Raw genomic sequence first — 26,022 nt, 5'->3', positions numbered from 1 at the left:
TACTGCTCTTTGAAAGTTTACATAGAAGCATATTAGCAGCTGTAAGAGCAGTTATGGTAGGGAGAAAGATTTTTAGAGTTTTATATGAACTGAAAGTTGGGAAAACCTTGTCAAGGATACTCCCATGACTGCAAAAACTGGTTCATTTTTATATGCAGTTTTTTAATCTTGGGCTGTAGGAGGAATCCCCACAGCTTTTCATCAGTTTGAGGGCATTATGAAAGAAAAAGCAGATAGTTTTTGTTTGCACAGGTACATCTAGTATAACCATGTAGGTTGGGACTGAGCCTGAGTTGTTGCAAAAACATCACTGAAGGCATTTTCCAAAGGTAGTAATAGCATTTAAAGAGGAACAGCTGCAGTGTTTTATAAAATTAGTGGCTAATTGCTCTAAAAATCTAGCTGAGCTAATTTTTTAAAATGGTTTAAAATCTTGTGAGGCTGAAGGCATATAGACACTTGGCCCTCAATCTCTTTACCTCACACCATATCGAAATCAGACATAATTTAGGTGTTCCCACACGTTTGTCCCTAAATGTACAGTTGTATGAAATTTAACCAATAGGAGATGAGTTATTGCTTAATGTAGCTCTCAGTATGTATGTATAGGTGTTGTTTATGTAGCATAGAGATTAAACATTTGTAGTGTGCTGACAGTAATCAGTGTTGATCAGCATTCTTTTAATTCACTTAGGTACAAATCCAGATTGCAGTTACGGAAGTGTAAACTGGGGCAGCTTCACTGAAGTCAGAATTTGATTCTTTGTGTTAAACTGGAATTGTGCATCCTTACATATACTTTGGCATGGAACAGAATTTTCATTCATTGCTGCCAAATTATCATATAGGAAATCTTTTCAGTAAGTGAAGGGCAACCAGTTTTTTGTTCTCCTCCCAACACTGAAGGCCGTATTCTATAGGCTGCCTAATCTCCTCACTGAGGAAGCCAATAGAATCCTTGACGTATCAGATTTTAGAGGACCCTCTAAAGCTTCTGTGGTGAAGGAATTAGATGGAGGTTTTATTGAAGGTAGGCCTAAATATGTGTTTTGGTTGGGGAGAAACAGGTGAATGTATGAAAATCAAGTTGCAGATTGGAATGCTAATCCTAAAACTTGCTGTCAAGGAGTTATGCCTGCCCCTCCCCCACTCACCAGTACATACATTTATGTCTCTTTCAAGTAACATAAATAGAAAAAAATAGCTGGCAGCAATTACTGAGTTTCTTTAAGCTATCTGTATTTGCGACGGGATCCCCGGGTATACCCTGGAACTGGGGTATTGTTGTGCCTCCTTAACTTTCCAGCCTGGGCTGTCTCTCACAATGCTTTGCTAGTGTCAGGCAGCAAACCCCTCCAGGCGCTGCTATCACTCAGCACAACATGTAGAGCTGCACATCCAGCTAGATTGCATGAATGCTCTCTGGGCCACTCACGAATCACACAGAGAAGAGCACTAGCAAATCTCCCAACCCCCTAGCCTTGCATCCAAGAACTGAGCCATCTTGCCCTGGTCAGAAGCCTGACCAGTGTAAGTTCATTGCCGAGTCCGCCCCTCCCTTGATGTGGAGAGGAGACACGTGAACTTTTGTAAACTCAGCTGAGATTTCCCAAGCACTTCAAGCAAAACACACTGTTTTAGGTAAAATCTGAAACAGATTTAATAACTACAGAAAGATAGATTTTAAGTGATTATAAGTGTTAGGCACAAAGTTCAGAGATATACCAAAGAAAATAAAATGTAAGCACCAGTCGAAATCTTAAACCTTATTAGACTAGGTAGTATTTGGATCAAGCAGTTTTCTCACATGACCAGATGTTACAGTTCTTAATACACAGGCTTCACCTTTAAGCCTGGGACCAGTTTCCTCAGTTCAAGTCTTTGTCTTCTCAGCATTTTCGGAGAAGAGAGAGGCCAAAGCATGATGCCACTGTCCCCTATTTTATATCTTTATTCCACATGCCTGGAAGACACTAACCCGGTGGGCTTTGCTGAGTCACAGGATTGAGCAATCCCCCTGGTGTGATCTTATGCAACTGAGTCATAGAGTTGAGCAGTCCCCATTGTGTGGTGCTTGTGCAACTGTCATTGAATTGTAAATCCCTTGTTTACTATTCTCCTGCTGGTCAATGGCTGGTGATGATCGTTCTACGCCCACCAGGGTGTTGATCACCTCCTTTGTCGTTGTCACTGGAGAACTAGCATTGTGCGACTTCCAAACTCACAACGTACTTCACTAACAACCATACAGCAAAATCTCATAACTCATATACACTAACAATATACATATTTGGACAGAACAGTGGGTTTCAGCAGATCAGGATCTTTCACGTGATATTTTATATGGCATGGTTTGTATGAAATATATAATAATTATATGACATGGGTGAATATAGGGTTTCCAGGATGCTGCTTCGAGGTACTTCCCCTTTATTAGCCAAAAATCTTTAAATACAATCTCTCCTCTTAAATTATACTACCCCATTTTGTATTTCATTGCTTTTTTATTAGCTCTGTCCTCTTTTATTTGTGTGTCTTCACCTCCCCAGGATTTTGTATGTTTGTTTATTTTTTCCCTCCACACCTTTTATTTCAGACACACATAGACAGTCTGGGACCTTGGTTCTTTCATGTAATAAGATCTCTTATACATAGTAACAAGAGATTTTCCCCAACCAGCCACTTTACAAAAAGGAAAGACAGAAAGAGGAAAAAATGGCCTCCCAGCGGAGAAAGACAGCCACTTACATTGTATGAATGGTATTTTAGCATTCCTCTTACCAGATAGCTAACAACCCTTCACCCTCATAGTCATAGTAGGTTCCCCTCTCTGGCACAGAGAATGGAAGATCAAGCTTGGCCCTTAATTCTCCTGGTCTGCCACTAGCCTGATGCTCGAGTGTCTGTCCTCCTCCATTTTTATGCTTCATCCCTGTTCCATCAGCCAGTTGTATATTTCTGTTCCCCTTTCTCTCATTCCTGTTTATCTGTCTCATCCTCATTTCCATGTCTTTCCTCCCCTTCTTTGTCTCTTGTGTGGTCCCTCAGGATTGCTGCTCTTTCCCTAGAGGGGCCCACAAGAGAAACAGCAAAGCGAAACTCACGTAAGCCTTGATAGTTTCATCCTTCTCTTCCTGCTGGGTCACAAGGATGGGAAGGATGTGTGAAGAATCACCACAAACATGGTGATCCTCTGGTACTGCAGAAAGAGGAGCTGTTGCTGGTAATGCTGGGGAAGTGCTATGTGCAGCACCAAATACATCAGTGGAACTCCCATGCTGGATTCTCTTGCCGGGGAATCTTTAAAATGGGACGGTGAGGCTGCATGGGAAGCTACAGATGCCTGCAACCCAGGTGGAATCAACACCACTTTCTTAGGAAGTGTTTCCAGACAATGCTGCTTGCTTTTGATTTATTTATTAATATTAAGGGTTTTTAAGAGGAATTTTCCAACTTAGCTTATGGGCAGTTTACTCTGGGCTCCTTGCACATTCCTTTAAGCCACAATTAATTAACTAAATTGACACCACGCTGCTAAGACAGTTATTGCAAGAGACAGTTATTCTGATTGTTGGACTAATTGCTAGTCAGGGTTTCTGGATGACATTCCCTTCACAATAAGGCTGCTAATTAATCTTGCTGCAGTTCTCACAGAAAGAAATGCTGATAAGCATATCACCAATTAACATAAGAAAGAAAATGTCAAGAGCCCTGTTGTGTTTTAGGGAACCCCCTCCCGGTAAGATGAATATCACTATTAAATACGGAGACCTACTAACTACTAAGTATGAAAGCCAATGTGCCATGACACAGCACCAAAACTACACAGACTATTCATTTAGGAACCTGCATATTGAATGTCTGTTCACTCTTGTTTAATAACAATAACATTGACCGTTAGAAGTTCTGTGTACAACTGAAAGATCAAGTAATATGGAGCAGGGACATTGCAAGGATCCTGCATGTTCGATAAATAATTTCTCCCAGAAAATTATTCATAAGAGTGTTATTATTCATAGAGTGTATAGGTGAAGTAGCTTAAACACATTAAAGACATGGGGACACGTCCTCAGCTGACCCATAAAAGCTGGCCCACAATCCCCACTCAGAAGACCTTATAATTTAATTCAGACAGACCAACAAGTACACCAAGGAACAATTCAATCACAAAGGGAAGTTGGAAGAGACAGGGGTAGCTGCTACTGCCAGTTGGTGGAGACTTTCAGCAGTGGATCTGGCCCATGCAGGGGAACATTGGTGGCATCTCTGGATGCATGCAGGTGACACTGCCAGTGTCCTTGCTCTGGGTGCCGTGAGAGCTGGCCCCTGGAGGACATGTGCTTAGGTGAAAGAAGTGTTGGTTTTAACTTGCAAAGCCTCATGATTCTTTTTTCCTCTCCTGTGCTTACAGGTCAGAAAATCCTTCACCACAGAAGTGATGTCTTAGAAACAGTAGTCCTGATTAACCCTTCAGATGAAGCAGTTAGTACTGAGGTAAGTCAGCGGGAAATGTCTTATTGGATGCATCATAAAAGCACCATAAGTGAATAAGGGGAAACGGTATTCTGACTGTGCATAAATGAACATGTGGGAGTGAATGTCAGTAAAAGTGTCAGCCTTCTCTTATCTCTTCCTCTTGTTTCCCCTTCCCATAATAGGATTTTAAAGACATAGAACAGAAATACTCATATCTCCGTTCTCAGCATTACATTTCCAATAACCCACTAAAATCTGGTTTTGCTCAAGTGGAGGCAACTGCGATGAGAGCTCTTGGACTGTTGCTCCCGCACCTCTCCCTGGCTTGTGTTCTGCATGTCTATTTTAAACTTGATATAAACCAGGTCATCTGAGACAGTTTTAGACCTTTTGAGAAGGATTAACATGTATATAACATCTTTCCTCCAAGAAATCACATGCCATGATCAACAGAGTTGGAGGCTATCACAGAACAAGAGATCTCCAAGTCCTGCGTATTCTTTAGCAGAGGGTCAAAGCACCAACCATGTATCTCAAGACACCTCTTAGAGAGGCAAAGCAGCATTCCATCCAGGAAGTTGTGGCGGATTAAAAATAGGCATACCTATGCAGTTAACAAATAATTTTCAGTGTGAATATGGAGGATCCCCTCTGAACGTATTAGAAGTATAAAACCCTCAAATGGGTATTTTGTTGCCAGGGATGTAGTTTTAATTGCTGTACACTACCAAAGAACAGATTCTTACTAACATTAAACAACCATAACCAAAAGGAGGCTATACTAATCAAAATGTTTAAACCATTAAACATCAAGTAAGTCATCTTTATTATAATTTCTCTTATTTCGTCTCTGCTGTTATAGAATCTCTTAAATTGCATCCAAATTATTTAATGAGAAAAGAGAGAATCAGTTCAGGTGGCAGCTCTTAGGTTCTGCTGTTAAAGTCTGATCCCCTTTCTTCTTATAAAGGAAGAGAAACATCACAAAGGGAGAGAGGCAAGAATGGCAAAAGGTAGGAAAATGCAGCTTCTGTCTCTGAGGCTGGTAGTTCTATTGATGGAAGACCATAGGAAAAGCAGTTGGCATGCAGGCCAGTTAGTGACTCCTGCACCCTGGCTTTACTGCCCTGGCTCTGGAAAATGTTTGGGTAGGTTACTCTTAATTTCCTCTCACCAGTCAGGGGGAGGGGTTGTTGTTTGTTTTTTCCTGACATTTGGCTGCTCTTCAATGCTTTCATTCTGCCAAACTGATAACAGCCAAAAGTTACAAGGTTAATTTTATCTTGGCTAGCTAAGCCAGACTCTCATTAGGCAAAAGTCAAAATGAGAATTAAGAAAGAGGAAGGAGGAAAAAAGTGGGAGTAGAGAGAACTAGCCATCTCACCCCACCATATGGCAATCAGGAACATTAGGTTCATATCAGAGAGTAGCTTAGGACACAGCCAGGGAGGCGATGATGTCATTTGGTTCCATCTCCTTGTCTAGTCCGGACGGAATATCTGACAGAGTGGGAAAGAAGAAGGCTCATGGTGTGATTGTAAATCCTTGGGACCTGCCCTGTGATAAAGATGATCATATTAGTGATGCAGGTTGATGCACTGAGCATGATGCTGCCTAAGGATCAGTAAGCTGCAAATACTCCCTAGGAAAGAAGTGTCCAAAACAGGCAATATTCTTGTCCCATCAAAACTGCCCAAACAAAATACATTTCCTATAGTCTGTACACGGACAGTTTCTCTCATTTTAAGAAGATTCTGCTCTGTTGCTATAACAATTTTATAACTTTACCACATCTGGAAAACTTTTAATCAGCTATTTCTTTGGGCCACACAGACTCATTAAACACCATATATTTGACTTAATTCTGGGCTTTCTTTCAACAACATGTTTATAAACTTAAGTGACCATCCTACTTTGAACAATATAGGGCTTCAATCAAGGCTAGGGTTGAACACAACATATCTCTGTCTATTTTATACTACCTTATTACAATTTATTTTAAAAGTAATGGTCTAATATCAATGCACAGAATTCTGGTAGTCTCCCATTAGGCCATCATTATACTCTTTTTATCTTTGTCTCTCATTTTTTTCCATGCATGTTATGTATTATGTTCTAAAAACTGCAAGTATTTTTTTTGCTTCTGCCATAGCTCTTTATCTCTGTAGAAACTCTTTAATCATCAGTTAATAAACGAAATTGAGGGGAATTATATGACAGTCGTGTATTGGTGGTTCATGAGACAGGAAGTAATTTTGTGGCTGAAAAAGCTGGTGGTTTTATACATAAGCTGGCTGACTGCCCAGAACTGCTCCTGCAAAGAGGAAAAAAAATTAAGAAGGGAAGCCAGTTCTTTAATGGATTTTAATACAGCTAAAACAGATGAGACTTGAGCGACGTACATCAGCCAGCCAGGTGCACTTATCAATGTTCTTTTCTGAAACGGAAATCCTTGACCCACCAAGGATATTGTTGGATTTTATCATCCAGCACAATTAGTGACAAGCCCGTATTAGGCCAGCTTTTAATTATGGGGTCCTTCTGCTATTCAAACCTCAGGGCCACTTCTTTAGTAAGATCAAAATGGAGGTCTTCCTGTTCCATACTCTTCAGTGGCCCTTTTCATCTCATTCTAAAAACAGAGTTGTTGAACAGAGATTTAGGTCAATACTGCATCCTTCTTGGCATGAGATGGAATAATTTAAGGCGACTGATTAACAATCAGTACATAAAGTTATAAAACTGGCTTGCTGGGAGTGCTGAGAGATGCTGTTTTGTGGCTTAGAAATATTTTGCAAAAAATGTATTCAAGAATACAGTTCTTTACACAAAACTCAGTTGAATTCCAGTTGTATTTAGCCAGCAGACATCCCTCTAGATCTACAAGCTTTACTTTGACAAAAGGCTATCAAGTATTACAAGCAGTGACAGAGCAGTGGTAAAACTTGGGAATTATCAACTGTAGTGAAGGCTGTTTTGAAATGCAAAGTTTTTCCTCCCCCTGCCTTGAAGAGATAGTGTTATCTATTACAAGCGTAGTAAGAACAACATCCTTCAGTTGAGTCCTTTGGATTGGTAAGATCCCCATAATCACTCCATTCTCTGTTCCCAAAAGGTCAGCTGGGTGGACTCTCCCCTCCAGGAGATTTGACCCCCAGTCTTCCCTTAAAACCTGATCCACAGGTGAGGGGTCTGGCATTTTGTATGCAGATCCTTCACCCTCCTCCTGGGGAAATGCCTTCCTACAAAAGGTGGGCAGACCCTCGTGTCCCCCCTCACCTTCCGTCTGGACTTCTCTCTCTGGATTCCCCCCTAGCGCAGACACCCCTGTGTCCTCCAAAAGGGAAGGTGACCCTGATCCAGCTGTGGGCTCACAGCTACCGGCTGTGACAGACCCTTCACTGGCCAGCAAAATCTGCCCCCTTTCACTCAGGTTGGGCATGCTTCCAGCTACAGAGCCCTTGGGGTCTGTTCCCATTGCAGCGGTCGTCAGGACCCCAACTTCCATCTCCGGGATACATGTCCCTTTGCATCCTAGGGCAGGGCCTGTCCCCTGCTGAACTGCAACTTCCTGGCAGTCAGCAGCTGGGATGGTCTCCCTATTACAAGATGGAACATCCTCCTCCCCCAGAGAGATGATGACAGGACAGGAGCTGGCTCTATCCACCCCCTCCCACAGGGACCTGCCTTGAGCCCTGGGGTTACAGGAACTGGTCTCAACCATCCCTGCCCTCAACAGCCCATTTTTCCACTGCTACAGAGGAATTAAAGAGACACTCTCCTATTTCCCCAGCAGCACCTGTGACTTCACCCTCCCATCTGGGGCTTTCAGCACAAGATTCCTTCTTGCTGCTAACAAACCCTGGGACAGGTTCTGCCACATCAGAAAAGTCATTCCCCAGTAGAAACGGTACAAAATTGTGTGCCACTGCTGTGACAAGTCAGTTCAGCCTGCAAATCACCAGTTTACATATGTACCTTAGCTAAAGGGGCAAGGACCTTATAACCTCCCACCAATTCTAATTCTGCCATTTTTCCTGGTAACAAATCCTTCTCATGGTTCAGGTCCCTCCTGACCACAGAAATCTCTGCACTAGTATCCCTCCAACCTTGGAGCACTTTGTCATTAAGCTTAACAGCGTTCATATGCTCACTGCTTGGTTGTGTAGGAGCAACCTTTACAAATCCTGTGTGGTAAGAGACAGTAGCCTGGAATGCCCCTGTGCTCTGAGAAGCAGCAGTTCCATGTGTTACCTGCTGCCTGTTGCCACTCAGCCCAGGACATTTATTCCTCAGGTACTCAGTGGAATTACAATGATAGCACCTTCTGGGCTCCTCTACATATACAGGAGACTTGGGACGAGTAACAGGGGAATTGGGAGGTGAACGTCCAGCCTCCTGTTTCCCCAGGGGTAAAACGGTGATTCTGCTTTCCACCAACCCTGTACCCCTCTGCCAGTGGTTTATGTTTAATTGCAGCTTGTGATTGCTCATAAGAGTCTGCAAAACAAGCTAACTCACTCACCCCATCCACCTTTTTGTCCCACAAATATTGTTTTACATCATCACTGCACATATTCAGGAACTGCTCCTGAGCAACCAAATCACACATTTCTTCAAAGTTTGTAATGCCTTTTCCGCTCACCCACTTGTCTAACAAATTCCTCGTTTCATTTATATAAGCCACATTACTTAATCCAGTTCCCCTTGTAAGGCTCCTGAATTTAACCCTGTAGGTTTTAGGTGTAATCTGAAACTGTTTCAAAACCAATTCCTTAAATATACCATAGTTTGAAGCATAAGCAATAGGCATCTTATTGCATATGTCCAGAGCTCTCCCCATCAATTTTGCAACCAGAGTAGTCATCTTTTGATCCTCAGGAATCGTATGGAGAGTGCACAGTCTCTCAAAGGTGAGGAAATATTCGGCAATATTACTGGATTCATCATAGGGCGGGCATAACCATTCCCATTTGTGGATTTTTGGGGGAAGTGGAGCCAGCTGCTGAAGGGTTCTGCCTTTTCTACTCCATTACAACCAGTTCATGCTTCTGGGTCTCAATTTTTGCTCGACTCTGGGCCTCAATTTCTTTGTCGTTTAAGTCCAGGGTTTGCTGGTGGGCAGCCTTTTCTTTGTCAGCCTCCAGCTGCCTGAGTTCCAGGGCAGTTTTTGTGCTTCAATTTGAGCCTGCTTCTGGGTCTCAAGTTCTTTTATTTTAACTCCGTGGCTCTTTCGTGAGCAGCTTTCTCCCTGGCAATTTGCACATCAATTTCCATTTGTCTTAATTCCATCTGCCTTCTGTGTTCATTTTCCTTCTCAACAATCTGCAACCTGTGTAGTTCTAGCTTCTTCTGAGCTTCACTCACTCATTTTGCTTACTTTTCTGTCCCTATTTCCCTTACCCACAATAAGCAAACAGAAAATACCAAACCAATAACCACTTTCTGTTCTACAGCCACCACTCCCTTAAAATCATTGCCAGTGTCTCAAAGCAAACAGCTGTGCACATATCCTGCCAACTACGTCACTGTGATGAGTACGGTCACAGAGACCCCCTTGGGACTGTCACCTGATGTGCTGAAATTATCTCTAAGCCTGTTTTCCCTGCCAGCTTGGGACTTCAGGAACCTTGTCTTGTTGAGCCAGACACGTTAGCCTGCTGCAGCACAGACCCAGGGTCTGGTCTACGGCCCCCAAAGCTACAGGCTTAACTGAAAACAGCTCAGCAGGTTACCCGGTTACCTGTCTCCAGCACCCAGACACTCCGTTCCCAATGGGATCCAAACCCCAAATAAATCCGTTTTACTCTGTATAAAGCTTATACAGGGTAAATTCATAAATTGTCCGCCCTCTATAACACTGATAGAGAGATATGCATAGCTGTTTGCTCCCCCAGGTATTAATCACTTACTCTGGATTTATTAATAAACAAAAGTGATTTTATTAAGTATAAAAAGTAGGATTTAAGAGGTTTCAAGTAATAACAGACAGAACAAAGTAAGTCACCAAGCAAAATAAAGCAAAAACATACAAGTCTAAGCCTAGTACATTAATAAACTGATTACAGGTAATAGCTCACTCTCAGAGATGTCCCATAAGCTTCTTTCACAGACTAGACTCCTTCCTAGTCTGGGCCCAGTCCTTTCCTCAGTACAGTCCTTGTTAGTTCCAGCAGACATCTCAGGTGGTAAGCAGGGATTTTCTCATGACTGGCAGCCCCATTTGTCGTGCTCCACCCCCTTTTATAGCTTTGGCACAAGGCAGGAATCTTTTGTCTATGCTTGTCCTCACCCCCACCTCATCAATGGAAAAGTACAAGGATTAAGATGGATTCCAGTATCATGTGACATGGTCACATGTCACTGTAAGACCCCCTAGTCTCCATTCTTCCTGGGTTGGCCCACGGGTATAGAGGAAGGCTTGCAGGTAAATAAACCATTTACAACCAATGGACCTAGTCAATGGGAGCCATCAAGATTCTACACCACCATTAAAGGCCCACACTTTGCATAATTACCATAGGACCTCAGAGTCTTCATATTTCTAGCTTCAGATACAAGAATGATACATGCATACAAATGGGAGGAATATATTCAGTAGTTTATAACCTTTGTTATGATACCTTACAAGAGACCTTTTGCATAAAGCATATTCCAGTTGCATCATATTCACGCTCATAAGCATATTTCGATAAAACATATGGAGTGCAACGTCACAGAGTAGAAACCCAGTAATGGGTGGGTGGGTTTGAAATTAGGCAAAGCAGGGTTTGGACAGAAGAGGAAGGTTGGAAATGTGGTAGCTGCATTTAATTTTTGTGCTTTTGTTCTTCACCTTAGGTGCGCTTAATGATCACAGATGCTGCAAGACACAAGCTTCTTGTACTAACTGGCCAGTGCTTTGAAAACACAGGAGAGCTCATCCTCCAATCAGGATCTTTCTCGTTCCAGAACTTCATTGAGATCTTCACTGATCAAGAGGTTTGTCCTTAACAAAATGTCTTTCATTACGTTTTAGTGTGATGACATATTTTTAGATGCATTGAAGATGGCAACCTTGATATACTTGAAACTAGCATTGATGCCTCAGGGTTGGTGTCCTTTGGCCCTCTTTACACAATTTTCTTCAAAATGTCTATTTCATTACTTTAGTTTTGATGTAACAACAAAATTAAATTTTAATTTGGCAAATTGCAATAATAACTTTACGAAATAAAAAAAAAGGGGAGTATTATTATTCAGTGTACTTTTACAAGGCAACCCAATTAAGTTTGACACCTTGTTTACATCAGTTCTTGCCTGATAGCAACTACCTGGTAGATAACATTAAATAAGACACACAGCAGTCTGTAGGATTAACAATTGATATGTTCACCACATATCGTTTTGTTTTGCTGCATAGTATTTAAAATTTGGTCTGAGAAATCTGTAAAGTGAGTGTCTATTATATACCAAAAATTATAAGCAGCTACCCAGTAAATACACCAGTATTTAATTCTGTTTGTACTCATTACTCTGTCTTGTTTAATACACTGTGTCAAGCTCCCATAGGGCACAGGAACCCATGGTAAATAAGCTGTCAGACTTAATTTGACTGTTCTGTAAAAGTATATGTTTAAATGAACAATAAAATCTCATTACTGGAATTTTATTTTTCAACATTAACTAGGAGTATTTCAGAAAAGTGAGATTTGGAATTCCAGCCCTCAAAACATATAGCTTAGCTATGTCTCTCAGTAAGAGCTAGTCTAGTTTGGCTCTCAGTTTCAGGGGTGCGTTGACTTCAGAGGGAGCTGCGCTGTACCATCAAGGCAAGGACAGGGTTCATAATATCTGAAACCAAATGTGACATCTAAAAATTAGCATCATGTACAAGTGTGTGACAAGATATAAGCCACAATATACTGCCTCCCTGGCTGGTTAATAAAACAATGTAATTTTAAAAATGCATACAAAATTAGGGCCAAATCCTATCCTTACTTGTAGAAAACCAAACTGTGGGAAGGGAAATGGAGTAGTTAGCTTGGCTGTTAGTTACAGGTGCTGTGAGAATGGTTCGTGGTGGCAGCCACACTGGATAGTGGGGCACACTCTGTTGCCCTTTTAAAAAGGAGCAGTGTGCACTCCTGGATAATGGCAACATACATACTAGCTGGTAGGGGCCTGGCCATGCGCCTTAAATGGGAGACAGCTCCTTTTAGGGGTTGTGATACACCCGTTGGCATAGTTACTCTAGAGGGGAAGAGGAATCCTATGCCGCCTTGCTCCCTTAATACAGCACAGGATAAGATTTGACCTTTACTTTGGGAGATTGAAGGTTTCTTTCTCTATATTTTGGCCATTTGGCCATTGGTCTAAGACTGTCTTCATGTAATCTATTTTCAGTTGAGTAAATAAGTCATTCTTTTCAGGTGGGGAAATCTGCTGCTGAATCCAATTCAGAAATCCAGATCTTTCCACAGGCAATGCCTGCCATATGATTTTCAACTTCTCCCTTACCAGATCACTGTAGACATCCAATTCCGGTGTCCTAACAGCAGCTGTTCACAATTTGAAATCATTATTTTACATTGGCTGCCCCACGTATCTGATTCACTCTCCCTCTGAGCAACCAAGTCACTGCAAAAAATGAGAAATCCACACTGATTCATTTTAACAAATCTATCTCTGTGTGAACAGACAGTGTTTTCAAAAACAGATATCTTTCCTTGGTATCAACTGTCACCTTGGATCTAAAAAGATAACAGGAAGTTACACCTTGGCAACATCTGAGACAGTGGGGTTGCATGGGAGTAGTTGTGAACAGAATTTGGTCCAACATCTCTAGACAGAGACTGTGGGCCAAATTCTGCTTTCATGGGCACCAGTATAACTCCACTGAAATTCATAGGTATGCATTTGTGTAACTGAGAGGAGAGCTCTGAAAACATAGCAATGAAATTAAAAAGTGGGTGAAACTACCTATGCTCTTCCTTAACAAAGCTGAAATTCTTCAAGGAATATAGCCCCCAGACTCTCTACACTACATGCATGTTCCTTTTAAAGTTCTCAGTCTAATTTTTTCACAATTTATTTAATGTGGCTAAAAGAACTCAAGCGTTTCCCACTAGATAATTAAAGAGGTCTCGGTAAAATGACAGACTAAGTCTATCTGATCTTCTGTTTTACTGTGTAGCCTACCATTTGAGAGACATGGTCAGGTGGATTCCTAACATGTAATGTACTTACTGGTACAATCCACTAGAGCTGTCAAGTAAGGAGGGTCAAACTTTGCCTTTCTTTTCTACCCAAACTACTTTCTTTTCAAACTCACCTGTCCCTCTCAAAAGGAACCCTGCATAAGAACGGCCATACTTGGTCAGACCAAAGATCCATCTAGCCCAGTATCCTGTCTTCTGACAGTGGCCAGTGCCAGGTGTACCAGAGGGAATGAACAGAACAGGTAATCATCAAATGATCCATCCCCTGTCGCCCATTCTGGTAAACAAAGGCTAGGGACACCATCCCTGCCCATCCTGGCTAATAGCCATTGATGGACCTATCCTCCATGAATTTATCTAGTTTTTTTGAACCCTGTTATAGTCTTGGCCTTCACAACATCCTCTGGCAAAGAGTTTCCTCTAGCCAATTTTCTTCTTTGAAACAACTTATCCCTGGTGAGTAGGAAAAGAAACTTCAGAAGCAACCTTTGGGAGCAATAGAATATTAAAATATTATTGGATCTTCAGAGGATGGTTCCATTATACCAGTGCTGCCCAAACTTTTCTTGTTGCACCCCATCCCCTTACCAGTAATGGAAACTTCCATGCTCCCCTCCATAACTTCACAGTTGGCCCAGCAGAGGAGTTTGGGCTGAAGGTGGAGGTGGGAGCAGAACTGGGGATGGGGGAAGAGCTGGAGCTTGAAGTGGAGCTGGCCTGGAGGTGGAGAGGGAATAAGGGCAGAGCTGGGCTGTGGGAGGAGCAGGGGGCAGAGCGGGGCTGGGAGCAGAGATGGGGGCCAGGAGCAGAGCCGTGGCTGTGGCTGAGGCTGGGGGCAGGGCTGGAGCACAGCCTGGGGCCAGAGTGGAGCTGGGGACATAGTGGTGCTGGGTGGTGCTCCCCGCTCACTTTCCCCCTCCCCCCTATGGGGGCTGGCCTGAACAGCACCGTGCCTCCTCAAATGTTCTTTCATGCCCTACAGTTTGGGGACCACTGCATTATACCATTTCAAATGTAGATCTAGTCTCCAAGATTCATGTACCCAATTTAACCTTAAAATCAGCTCTTCCATCAAAGCCATTTTTCAGTGTATTCCTGAACTTGCTACTCCACTCTGAAGGAATTTGTGTCTAAAACTGCTGTTCACCCACTTTTTCACTGGTCAGCCCTACCAGTGGCTTAATGTGATTACATACTTATCCCTCTCATCATTGTAAAACAAAATCTTGAATGACTTATTACCTTCCAGACTGCAGACGGTCAACATCACTAATTCAGTGACCACTCACCCACCTTCTTCCCATACAATCTTTGATCTTGCCAGAAAATTTTCCCTACATGGGAAACCATCATCTGCATCCAAATCAGAGGCACTGAGTTATCATTATCCCTCCATCAAACTTTGTCTCATTGAGCTGAATGAAGAGCACTTCATGTCACTTTATCTTCCCATAATAATGTGGGTTCTATAGACTGAAACTTACCCCTGAGCAGAGGCCCAGCACAAGGAGTTAGGCACCATCTGTATCCCACTCAGATGCGCTTAATTTTACTGCTGCAGTTTGCCTGTCCTCACCTCCTCTCTCTCCACTCTACCGCTTCCATCCTTTCTCTGTGATTGCCATTAATATGGCTCTCCCATTTTCCTCCTTTTACTCTTTCCTCTCTTTTCTCCCTCCCTTTTTTGTCCTGTCTTTGCTCTCTTCCAAACAAAGCTATGTCTGACGTTTGGATAAGATTTATTTATACTCTTATATAAGTTGGTTTATATACTTAGTAAGGATGACTTGTGAACATAAAACAGCTGTTCTGAGATTTTATTCCTTTTCTGCTTTTATTCGTTACTCACCCATACACATTGGGTAGATTATTTTTGTGTGGATAACATCCACCATGTCATTCTGTGTATCTGTTGAATTTTACTTTCACTAAATTCTAAAAATAAATTCCGTAACAACAAGAATAGGAGAGCAAGAAACACACAGATCTTCAGAGTTCCACTGAAATGAAACATCTCCTAGACACACAACATTAATTATTATAGTACTCTCCATTCCTCTTGGTAATCCAGTTTATGGTCCAAAATTTTCAGTTTGTTCAGCTCTAGTCTAGTCTAAACCATCTTTATAAAAGTCTTTCTTGTAGATATAAATTACAATTGACTATTCCTGAAAAGTATTTTGTAATACTTTGCAAGATGGTGAATATGCTTCAGTTACATTTGCAGCGTTATTGTAGCCATGTTGGTCCCAGGATACATGAGAGACAAGGTGAGTGAGGCAATATCTTTTATTGGTGGAAGAGACGAGCTTTCGAGCTCAACAAAGAGCTCTCTGGAAATCAAGAACTTGTCTCTTCTACCAACATAAACTGCTCCAATAAAAGACATTATCTCACCCATCTTGTCTCTCTCACAAATTACATTGACATTTGGTCTCCATATTCAGTTATTTCACTGAATTATTTAAAAAAAAAAGATGCTTGAACAGTTTTGTAATATCTTTGTCATGAGCTAGTTGAAGTCTCCTGCATATACTTTATTTACAATAAAACAAATGGAAACTCTGTATGCAGTGGGGATTACCCTGTGACTGGGATTTAAATCTGGAGGCCACACTGGGTTTGTAAAAACCATTCTTGATGATAAGGGGCTGATGTAATTCAGTCAGGTTCATGTAACTCATTGATCCTAGTGGGCAGGATTTTGTGAACTGCCAGTGCAGAATACTAAGTACAAGGTTATTCAGGAGTTCTGAATCCCCCTTCTCTTCTGGTTACAGAGACAGTACTGGGTCCAGTAATATTTTATTGCTGTTCTCCCAACAGGCCCCCAGTGGCAGCAAAGGAGAGACTTGCAGCACCCTGTCACCATTTAGCTGGCCTTTCTAGCCACAATTTGTTTTGGCTCACAAACAGAATATCTTTTGGTGTCTTTTAATAAATTATTAGTCACTATCAGATCGTAGTCTGGGAAAACCATTATCCACTTTCAAGATATGAGCTTTCTGTCTTTGCTAGATATGAGACTTTTGGAAGCCAAGGGAAACATTTGATGTCAGATTCTGTCTTCGGATGCACATATGCAACTACCATTGACTGCACTGGGAGTTTTCATGTGTATCCAAGGGTAGAATTTGGCCCTGGTGTGCTTATTTGCATGCCAGTCCCCAGGACTGATTCAATTTGGAGCCATTTTGTAGCTGTGCTGATTTCTGAACTCTGAGAGCAAACTAAAAAGAGGAAATTTGTCAGTGAAGGGTTGAAATATTATGTACTTTTATTTTCTGTTTACTAATCTGAGACCACCAAACATATGTCTTCAATTCAGACTGGAACAGAATAATAGCTTTTAGTACTGAACACAGGACTCTTTGTTCATAGAAGCCTCCAGTTCAGTGTCTGTTTGGGGTCTCAGAATGTTGTTCAACACTGGAGAAATCAGTGGAGTTATTCTGGATTTAAACTGGCAAAAGAACTCAGAATGTGGTCCATGATTGTTTTAAATCAAAATGTTGTCAAAAGGATTTTTAGCCACAACACTCAGCTGTGGTTCTCTCTTTTTTGCTCTGAGTTTACATACATAAATTGATATACAATGTATGATCTGTTGTTCAGAGATTAATTACTAAACATATGGTGTTAATACAACTGCCATTTTATAGCCTTTTTAATATCTAATTATATATAAATGCTGTGGAGTCCATTGTTCCATTCAAAATGTGTATATTTGCAAAATTGCACACTAATTAAGAATATGCAGATCTGCCTCTTTAATTCCCATATTTCAGAAACCTAATGATCTTACAAAAGTTTTGTTCTCAACTCTTTTTTAACTTTGAAGCAGTAAATCCGCTCCCATAGGTGCTGGAACTGGTGGTGCTGCCTCACCTGCTGGCTTGAAGTGGTTTCCATCATACACAGGGTTTACAGGTTCAATGGCTCTCAGCACCCCCACTATACAACTTTTTCTAGAACCCCTGTCAGCTCCTCTTCTTGTCAAGAGCTGGCCAGCAGTTAAACTAGTTCTGGTGTGATGCCCGCTTTTTTTGGCACCAGACCATTCAAAAGGCATTAAAATAATGGCAGAATTGTGGAATACAGCCCCATGTTGGGTATAATGCGGAGGCATCCTGCTCCAGCAAGAGCTCCAGGAAGTATTGTGGTTCAGAGTGTGCCTCCTGGAGCTTCTGTGGGACGCCGATATATCATGCCCCGTAAAGAGGGTATAATGTGTGCTCCCCTGGGTGGTGCGCCAGCTCTACTGGCTGGTTAGGAGAAGTGGAGAGGTTCATAGTTCATTTGCACTGAGTAGCAGCACCAGCACCATGGAATCCTCACACTGTGCTCTGAGCATAAGGACTCCCATTGTACCCAGCCTCTCTGTGAAGGATGCAAGAGGTACCTTCAGCACCCATGAAGAGGCCAGGCACAGTCTGTTTTTTTGTATTTAAAAACAGTACAGCAATAAGCTGATAGCAACAGATTCCTTTAGCACCTAGAATTGGCTACTGTCATGTGAAAAAGAATAAAAAAGGAATGTTGTATCTTTAGTGTGAAGCTTATAGTGTAGCTTGTACTATAACCCAAAGACAGCCTTGCTATGTTATATTTTTATATGACATTTCTATTATAAAATATAAATTTACACCTCCCTTTTGTCTTTTTTGTTTTCCAATGCTAGATTGGTGAATTACTGAGCACTACACACCCTGCCAACAAAGCCAGTTTAACTCTGTTTTGCCCTGAGGAAGGGGATTGGAAAAATTCAAACCTTGACAGACATAACCTTCAAGACTTCATTAACATTAAACTCAACTCAGCATCCATATTGCCTGAAATGGAAGGACTTTCTGAATTCACAGAGTATCTGTCAGAATCGGTAGAAGTGCCATCACCCTTTGACATTTTGGAACCGCCAACATCTGGAGGTTTCTTGAAGCTCTCAAAACCCTGCTGTTATATTTTCCCAGGAGGAAGAGGGGACTCTGCATTGTTTGCAGTGAATGGATTCAATATGCTTATTAATGGGGGATCTGAAAGAAAATCTTGCTTCTGGAAACTTATCCGACATTTAGACAGAGTGGATTCCATTCTGCTCACCCACATTGGGGATGATAATCTACCAGGAATCAATAGCATGCTTCAACGAAAGATAGCTGAGTTAGAAGAGGAACAGTCACAAGGTTCTACTACCAACAGTGACTGGATGAAAAATCTGATCTCACCTGATTTAGGAGTTGTATTCCTCAATGTTCCTGAAAATCTGAAAAACCCTGATCCTAATTTTAGGGTAAAAAGAAGCATAGAAGAAGCTTGTTTCACTCTCCAGTATTTAAATAAGTTGTCTATGAAACCAGAACCTCTCTTTAGAAGCATAGGAAATACCATTGATCCTATCATTCTGTTTCAAAAAATGGGAGTAGGCAAACTTGAGATGTATGTGCTCAATCCAGTCAAAAACAGCAAAGAGATGCAGTATTTTATGCAGCAGTGGACTAGTACAAGTAAAGATAAAACTGAATTACTGCTGCCAAATGGTCAGGAAGTAGATATTCCCGTATCCTATTTGACCTCAGTCTCATCACTGATCGTTTGGCATCCAGCAAATCCTGCAGAAAAAATAATCAGAGTTTTGTTTCCAGGAAACAGTACTCAATATAACATACTAGAAGGACTGGAAAAACTCAAACATTTAGATTTCCTTAAACAACCAATGGTTACACAAAAAGACCTTACTGGTAACATACCTAGCCCAGCAGTGAAACAAGCAAAGCTGAAACAGCGAACGGACAGCAAGGAAAGTCTCAAACCTGCCACAAAGACATTATCAACCAAGACTGTCAGAAAAGAATCTAAAGAAGAAGCATCTGAACCAGCAAAGCCTAGTCCTCCAGAAAAGCCTCAGAAAGTAGAAAGCAAGGAAAAGACTACAGTAAAAAAGGAAAAACCGGCAAAAGCAGAGACAAAACCTTTAGTAACAGAAAAAGATATGACAGTTAAGGAGGAGCAGCTAGTGAAATCCGAAATTGCTGAAAAACAAGCAGCAGATGTCAAACCAAAAGTTGCAAAGGAGAAGCATGTGAAAAAGGAAGTGAAAGTAAAATCTGAAGAAAAGAGAGAGGAAAAAGAAAAACCAAAGAAAGAGGTTTCTAAGAAAGAGGAGAAAACACCTACCAAGAAAGAGGAAAAACCTAAAAAGGAAGAAATCAAGAAAGAAGCGAAAAAGGAAGTGAAAAAGGAAGAGAGAAAAGAGTCTAAAAAAGAATTAAAGAAAGAAACTCCCCAAAAGGAAGCTAAAAAGGAAGCTAAAAAAGAAGAGAAAAAGGAAATTAAAAAGGAAGAAAAAGAATCCAAAAAAGACACCAAAAAGCTTCCAAAAGAAACAAAGAAAACACCTGCTCCTTCAACTGAAGCCCGAAAGCCTGTGACAAAACCTAAAGCACAAAAGAAAGAGGAACCTGTTAAAAAGGAAGCTGGGCCTGCTGGAAAACCAAAGGAAAAAGGCAAAATTAAGACGGTAAAGAAAGAGAGCAAGGTCAGTGAAACACAAGCTGCTGTGGCTGCAGTGGGAGCGGTTGCTGCTGCAGCAGCAGCAGCAGCTGCTGGAGTGGTAGCTAATGGAAAAGAACTTGAAGCTGAGAGATCCCTTATGTCTTCACCAGAGGATTTAACAAAAGACTTCGAAGAATTAAAGGCTGAAGAAGTAGAAATAGTAAAGGAAACAAAGCCTCAGGTAGAGTTAATAGAAGGTGAAGAGAAACTAGCTGACTCAGAACAAAAGGAAGCACGTGAAATCCAGAAAGAAAAACTAGATACTGAAGGACCTGCTGACTCTCCTGATGAAGGCATAATGACCACTGAAGCTGAGGGTGAATGTGAACAGACACCTGAAGAGCTGGAGCCTGTAGAAAAGCACAGGGTTGATGACCATGAAAAATTTGAAGATGAAGGAACTGGTTTTGAGGAATCATCCGAAGCGGGTGATTATGAAGAAAAGGCAGAGACTGAGGAAGCTGAGGAACAAGATGAAGATGAGGAAGAAAAAGCAACAGTGGGCATCACAAAACAGGATATTGGCATGGAAGGAGAAATGGGAGAGACTGAAGCTGATAAATATGCTAAAACTAAAGATAAATATGTTGAAAAGGCAGAATCTGAGGCAGGGGATGAGCGAGCTGAAGAAGACATGGAAGAGACCGTTGAAAAGGCAGAAACTGAAGAGACTGAAGAAGAAGCTGAGGAGGAAGACAAAATGGAGGATGTCAGAGATGAAGAAGAGGAAACTGAAAAAGTCGAAGCTGAAGAAGATTACGTTATGGCTGTGGTAGACAAAGCTGCAGAGGCTGGTGAAGTTGAAGATAAATATGGCTTACTCATAATCACACCAACTAAACACTCTGAACCTCAGTCCCCAGCTGTTGAACCAGCATCTTCTATCCATGATGAGACTTTACCTGGCGGTTCAGAAAGTGAAGCAACTGTTTCTGATGAAGAAAATAGAGAAGACCAACATGAGGAATTCACTGCTACTTCAGGTTATACTCAGTCTACCATTGAAATATCCAGTGAGCCAACACCAATGGATGAAATGTCAACTCCTCGGGATATCATGAGTGATGAAACGAACAACGAAGAAAGTGAATCGCCTTCTCAAGAATTTGTAAACGTTGCTAAGTATGAGACATCACTGTATTCTCAAGAATATACTAGACCTAAACTCTCTCCACTTCATGATGCTTTCAATGGTTTATCTGAAGGATCAAAAACAGATGCCACAGAAGGTAAAGATTATAATGCTTCAGCTTCTACTCTCTCACCCCCTTCTTCATTAGAGGAAGACAGATTCTGCAAATCTTCCTTTCAAGAAATGTACCATCAAAGAGAAAATGAAATCAAAAGTACTGCTAAATTAGAAATCAAAGATACCTTTTCACAGGCATTTGAGGAAAAAAAGCATAGCCCAGCTAAGAGTCCAGTTCAGAGTCCATCACCTCCATCACCAGTTGCTAAAACACCACTAAGTGAACGTAGTGTGAACTTTTCTCTGACCCCAAATGAGATTGAGGCATCAGTTGAACCTGTAGTGCTCACTGCATTGCCTGATGAACATCCAGAAGTCATTGAAGAGCACTCTGTCAGCCCTGATGATAAAACATTAGAAGTGGTGTCTCCTGCACAATCTGCTGCTGGTAGTGCAGGCCACACACCTTATTATCAGTCTCCCACTGATGAAAAGTCCAGCCAACTTCCTTCTGAACTCACTGAAAAGGCAGCAGAGGCTCCAGTTAGTTTTGAATTTAGTGATGCCAAAGATGAGACTGCAAAACCCAGAATAAGCCCTATGGATGAGCCTGTGCCAGACTCAGAATCGCCTATTGAAAAAGTTCTCTCTCCTTTACGAAGTCCACCTTTGATAGGTTCAGAGTCTTCCTATGATACATTTTTGACTGCCGATATAAAGTCAACTGCCAGATTGACTGAGGGTCATTTTGAGGAGAAAAGTGAAAAAGAAGAGTCTCCTGTTCAGATAAGCCCAGTTTCTGAAGTCACCTCTGTGGATCTTTTCCAAGGACAGCAAGATGAAAAAGGTATGGCGTTTATGCCTGCTAAAGATTTTGGTCTAGAAAAGAATATGGAGGATATTGAAGCTACCAGTTCTCAGTCTCCACTTGTTTTGGATGAAAGGAAGTTAGCGGGAGATGTCTCTCCTACACAAATAGATGTTAGTCAGTTTGGATCCTTTAAAGAAGACACCAAAATGTCAATATCTGAAGGTACAGTCTCTGACAAATCTGCAACTCCTGTTGACGACGTTGTAGCAGAAGACACATATTCACATATAGAAGGAGTTGCTTCTGTCTCCACAGCTTCTGTTGCTACTAGTTCATTTCCAGAGCCTACTACAGATGATGTATCTCCTTCTTTACATGCTGAGGTTGGATCACCACATTCTACAGAAGTTGATGATTCTCTTTCTGTATCTGTTGTACAAACACCGACAATTTTTCAGGAAACAGAAATTTCTCCATCTAAAGAAGAATGTCCGAGACCCATGTCAATTTCTCCACCAGATTTTTCACCTAAAACTGCAAAATCAAGAACACCAGTGCAAGAGCACAGATCTCCTGAGCAGTCAACTATGTCAGTAGAATTCAGTCAGGAGTCCCCTGAGCAGTCTTTGGCAATGGACTTTAGTAGACAATCTCCAGAACATCCCACAGTAGGCACTAGTGTACACCATATATCTGAAAATGGACCAACTGAAGTAGATTATAGTCCTTCAGAGATACAGGAACCTACTTTTTCACATAAGATATCACCTGTGGAGCAGACGTGTTATACTCAAGAAAAGGATCTTTCAGAGATTATTTCAGTATCTCAGATTGAAGCTTCACCCTCAACTTCATCAGAACATACACCTTCACAGGTAGCTTCTCCACTGCAAGAGGAAACTCTTTCAGGTGTCATGCCACCCAGAGAGATGCCTCTGCATTCTTCATTTACCTCAGAAAAGATGCAGAGCCTAGGAGAAAAGCTTTCACCAAAGTCTGATTTATCTCCTTTAACTACAAGAGAATCCTCTCCTTTATACTCTCCTAGTTTTTCAGATTCACCTCCTGCGATCAAAGAAACAACTGCTGTTTGTCACTCACCATCACTATCACTTCATGTGTCCTCAGATAAAATATTTGGTTACCATACCTCAGTAACACATGACACAATAGAAGACTCTCTAACAAAACATAGTCCAGAGCCTTTAGCCTCCACAGAAAAAGATGAAACTGAAAAAATCACCAGGTCATCTGAGGCCATTAGTTATTCCTATGAGACAATTGGGAAAACCACTAGATCACCAGAGGCCATTAGTTATTCCTATGAGACAACTGGGAAAACCACCAAGTCACCTGAAGCTACTCTTAGTTATTCCTATGAGGCAGCAGAGAAAACCACTAGATCACCAGAGGCCATTAGTCACTCCTATGAGACAACAGAAGAAACCATCAGGTCACCTGAAGCCATGGATTATTTTTATGAGAGAACTGGAAAAACCACCAGGTCACCTGAGGCTATTAGTTACTCCTACAAGCCAACAGAGAAAACCACCAGGTCACCTGAAGCCATGGATTATTCCTGTGAGAGAACTGGGAAAACCACCAGATCACCTGAAGCTGTAGAATACTCTTATGAACCAACAGAGAAAACCACCAGATCACCTGAAGCTGTAGAATACTCTTATGAACCAACAGAGAAAACCACCAGGTCACCTGAAGCTGTGGAATACTCCTATGAGAGAACTGGGAAAACCTCCAGGTCACCTGAAGCTGTGGAATACTCCTATGAGAGAACTGGGAAAACCTCCAGGTCACCTGAGGCTGTAAGTTATTCCTATGAGCCAACAGAGAAAACCACCAGGTCACCTGAAGCCATGGATTACTCCTTCGAGACAACTGGGAAATCACCGAGATCACCTGAAGCTGTTAGTTATGCCTATGAGACACCTGGAAAAACAACAAGGTCGCCTGAGGCTGTTAGTTACTCCTATAAGACAGATGTACATTTTGCTGCAGAAAAATCATCTCTAGCAGAAACCCGTCAAGATGTCGATTTATGCCTTGTGTCTTCCTGTGAATACAAGCATCCCAAAACTGAACTTTCACCCTCATTTATCAACCCCAATCCCCTGGAGTGGTTTGCAAGTGAAGAACAGTCTCAAGAACAAGAAAAGCCATTAACCCAGTCAGGAGGAGCCCAGCCACCTTCAGGAGGAAAACAGCAAGCACGCCAGTGTGATGAAACTCCTCCCACCTCAGTAAGCGAGTCTGCTCCATCTCAGACCGATTCAGATGTTCCCCCAGAGACTGAAGAATGCCCTTCTATTACTGCAGATGCTAACATTGACTCAGAAGATGAATCTGAAACCATTCCAACTGATAAAACAATTACATACAAACATATTGACCCTCCACCAGTCCCAATGCAAGACCGCAGTCCTTCACCCCGGCACCCAGATGTCTCAATGGTAGACCCAGAAGCTTTGCCTGTTGATCAGAATTTAGGCAAACCTTTGAAGAAGGATCTGAAAGAAAAGACCAAAACTAAAAAGCTGGGTACGAAGACCAAGTCTTCCTCACCTGCCAAAAAAAGTGATGGGAAATCAAAGCAGGTGGCTTCACCAAAGCCAGGTGGCTTAAAGGAATCTTTAGACAAAGTTTCCAGAACAGCTTCTCCAAAGAAAAAAGAGTCTGTGGAGAAAGCAGCGAAAAATATCTCTATTCCAGAAGTAAAATCTTCCCGTGTTGAGGAAAAAGATAAGGAGGCCAAGAATGCAACAAATTCCACAACATCAAAGTCTGCAAAGATTGCAACTTCAGGTAAGGAAAGATCAGGACCTGTGTGTATCAGGAAAAGATGTGGGGCCAGATTCTCAGCTGGTATAATTGAGCTATGTTGATATTTCATCAGCTGATCATCTGGCCTGTGAGGTGTGCCTGAGGAAAATCCATGTTTATTAAAAATCTATAGTATAAGGTTTCACATTTAAATTAATTAAATTCACTGAATCAACTCTTTAATCTGGAAAAAGCTAATAATTATTTAGATGTGTTAATTTGCTCAGATATCAAACAATTAGCGAGACAGTATATGAAATACAGAGTGCAATTATTATTTGTCCAATTTGTTAGCCAGCTGGCTAAGCTGAAAATTGCTATGTGAAAAGTTAAATGAATAGTAAGCAACTATTCTCTTCATTATAAACATAATTTAGACATAAAATTGTAAAGTGAACAAGCCCCGTTAATTAGTTTGAGTTGTGTGAGTGTAATAGGAAATTAGATGTGTTTTACTGTTCCAGTGCATTATTCCTTATTAAGTATTCAGAAGACAGGCAGTTATCTAAGCATGCACTTCCATGAAGTCTGGCTACATTCTGATGGTGGTGGTTTACTAAACATATAGGGAGATCATTTCCTACAGACATTCCTGTTCATTCAACGAAACTGTAAATCTCATTTCAGGGTAGATAGTTGAAAAGGCACAGTTCCCCTGCAGGGCTTACCCTGAGGGCTTGTTGAACTAAAGGATAATCTGTAATACAGTGCACCCTATCCTGCAGCTAGGATCCTGCAGAATTTGATATAAAATACTGTGGTTTTCAGTTGCGGTACAAAAATTATGGTTAAAACAGAAATATCTCTGTATAGATATAGATAAAATCTAAAAATTCAGATATTTACCAATTTGTTGTATGTGGGATTTGATTTGTTTTATGGGTTAAGTAATTTTTTTCCTGGCTTGATCATGAATCCACGCTTAACTTTATATTACTTGATTACATTAAAAAAAA

The 26,022-nt window shown here is 41.4% G+C and overlaps 1 protein-coding gene across 1 annotated transcript in view; it reads left to right on the top strand.

The window, feature by feature from the left end:
• The window catches only part of MAP1B (microtubule associated protein 1B), a 98,958-nt gene that overhangs the window by 62,515 nt on the left and 10,421 nt on the right, over positions 1 to 26,022 (top strand). Inside the window, exons 3-5 of the mRNA XM_074952763.1 lie at positions 4,412 to 4,494; positions 11,317 to 11,457; positions 18,358 to 25,048. Coding sequence (XP_074808864.1) covers positions 4,412 to 4,494; positions 11,317 to 11,457; positions 18,358 to 25,048 — 6,915 coding nt within the window. The remainder of the gene's footprint in view (positions 1 to 4,411; positions 4,495 to 11,316; positions 11,458 to 18,357; positions 25,049 to 26,022) is intronic.

Source organism: Natator depressus, chromosome 5 (assembly GCF_965152275.1).
Source record: "Natator depressus isolate rNatDep1 chromosome 5, rNatDep2.hap1, whole genome shotgun sequence".
In the NCBI taxonomy this organism is placed as follows: domain Eukaryota; kingdom Metazoa; phylum Chordata; order Testudines; family Cheloniidae; genus Natator; species Natator depressus.
This window is presented reverse-complemented; position numbering and strand designations above follow the sequence as displayed.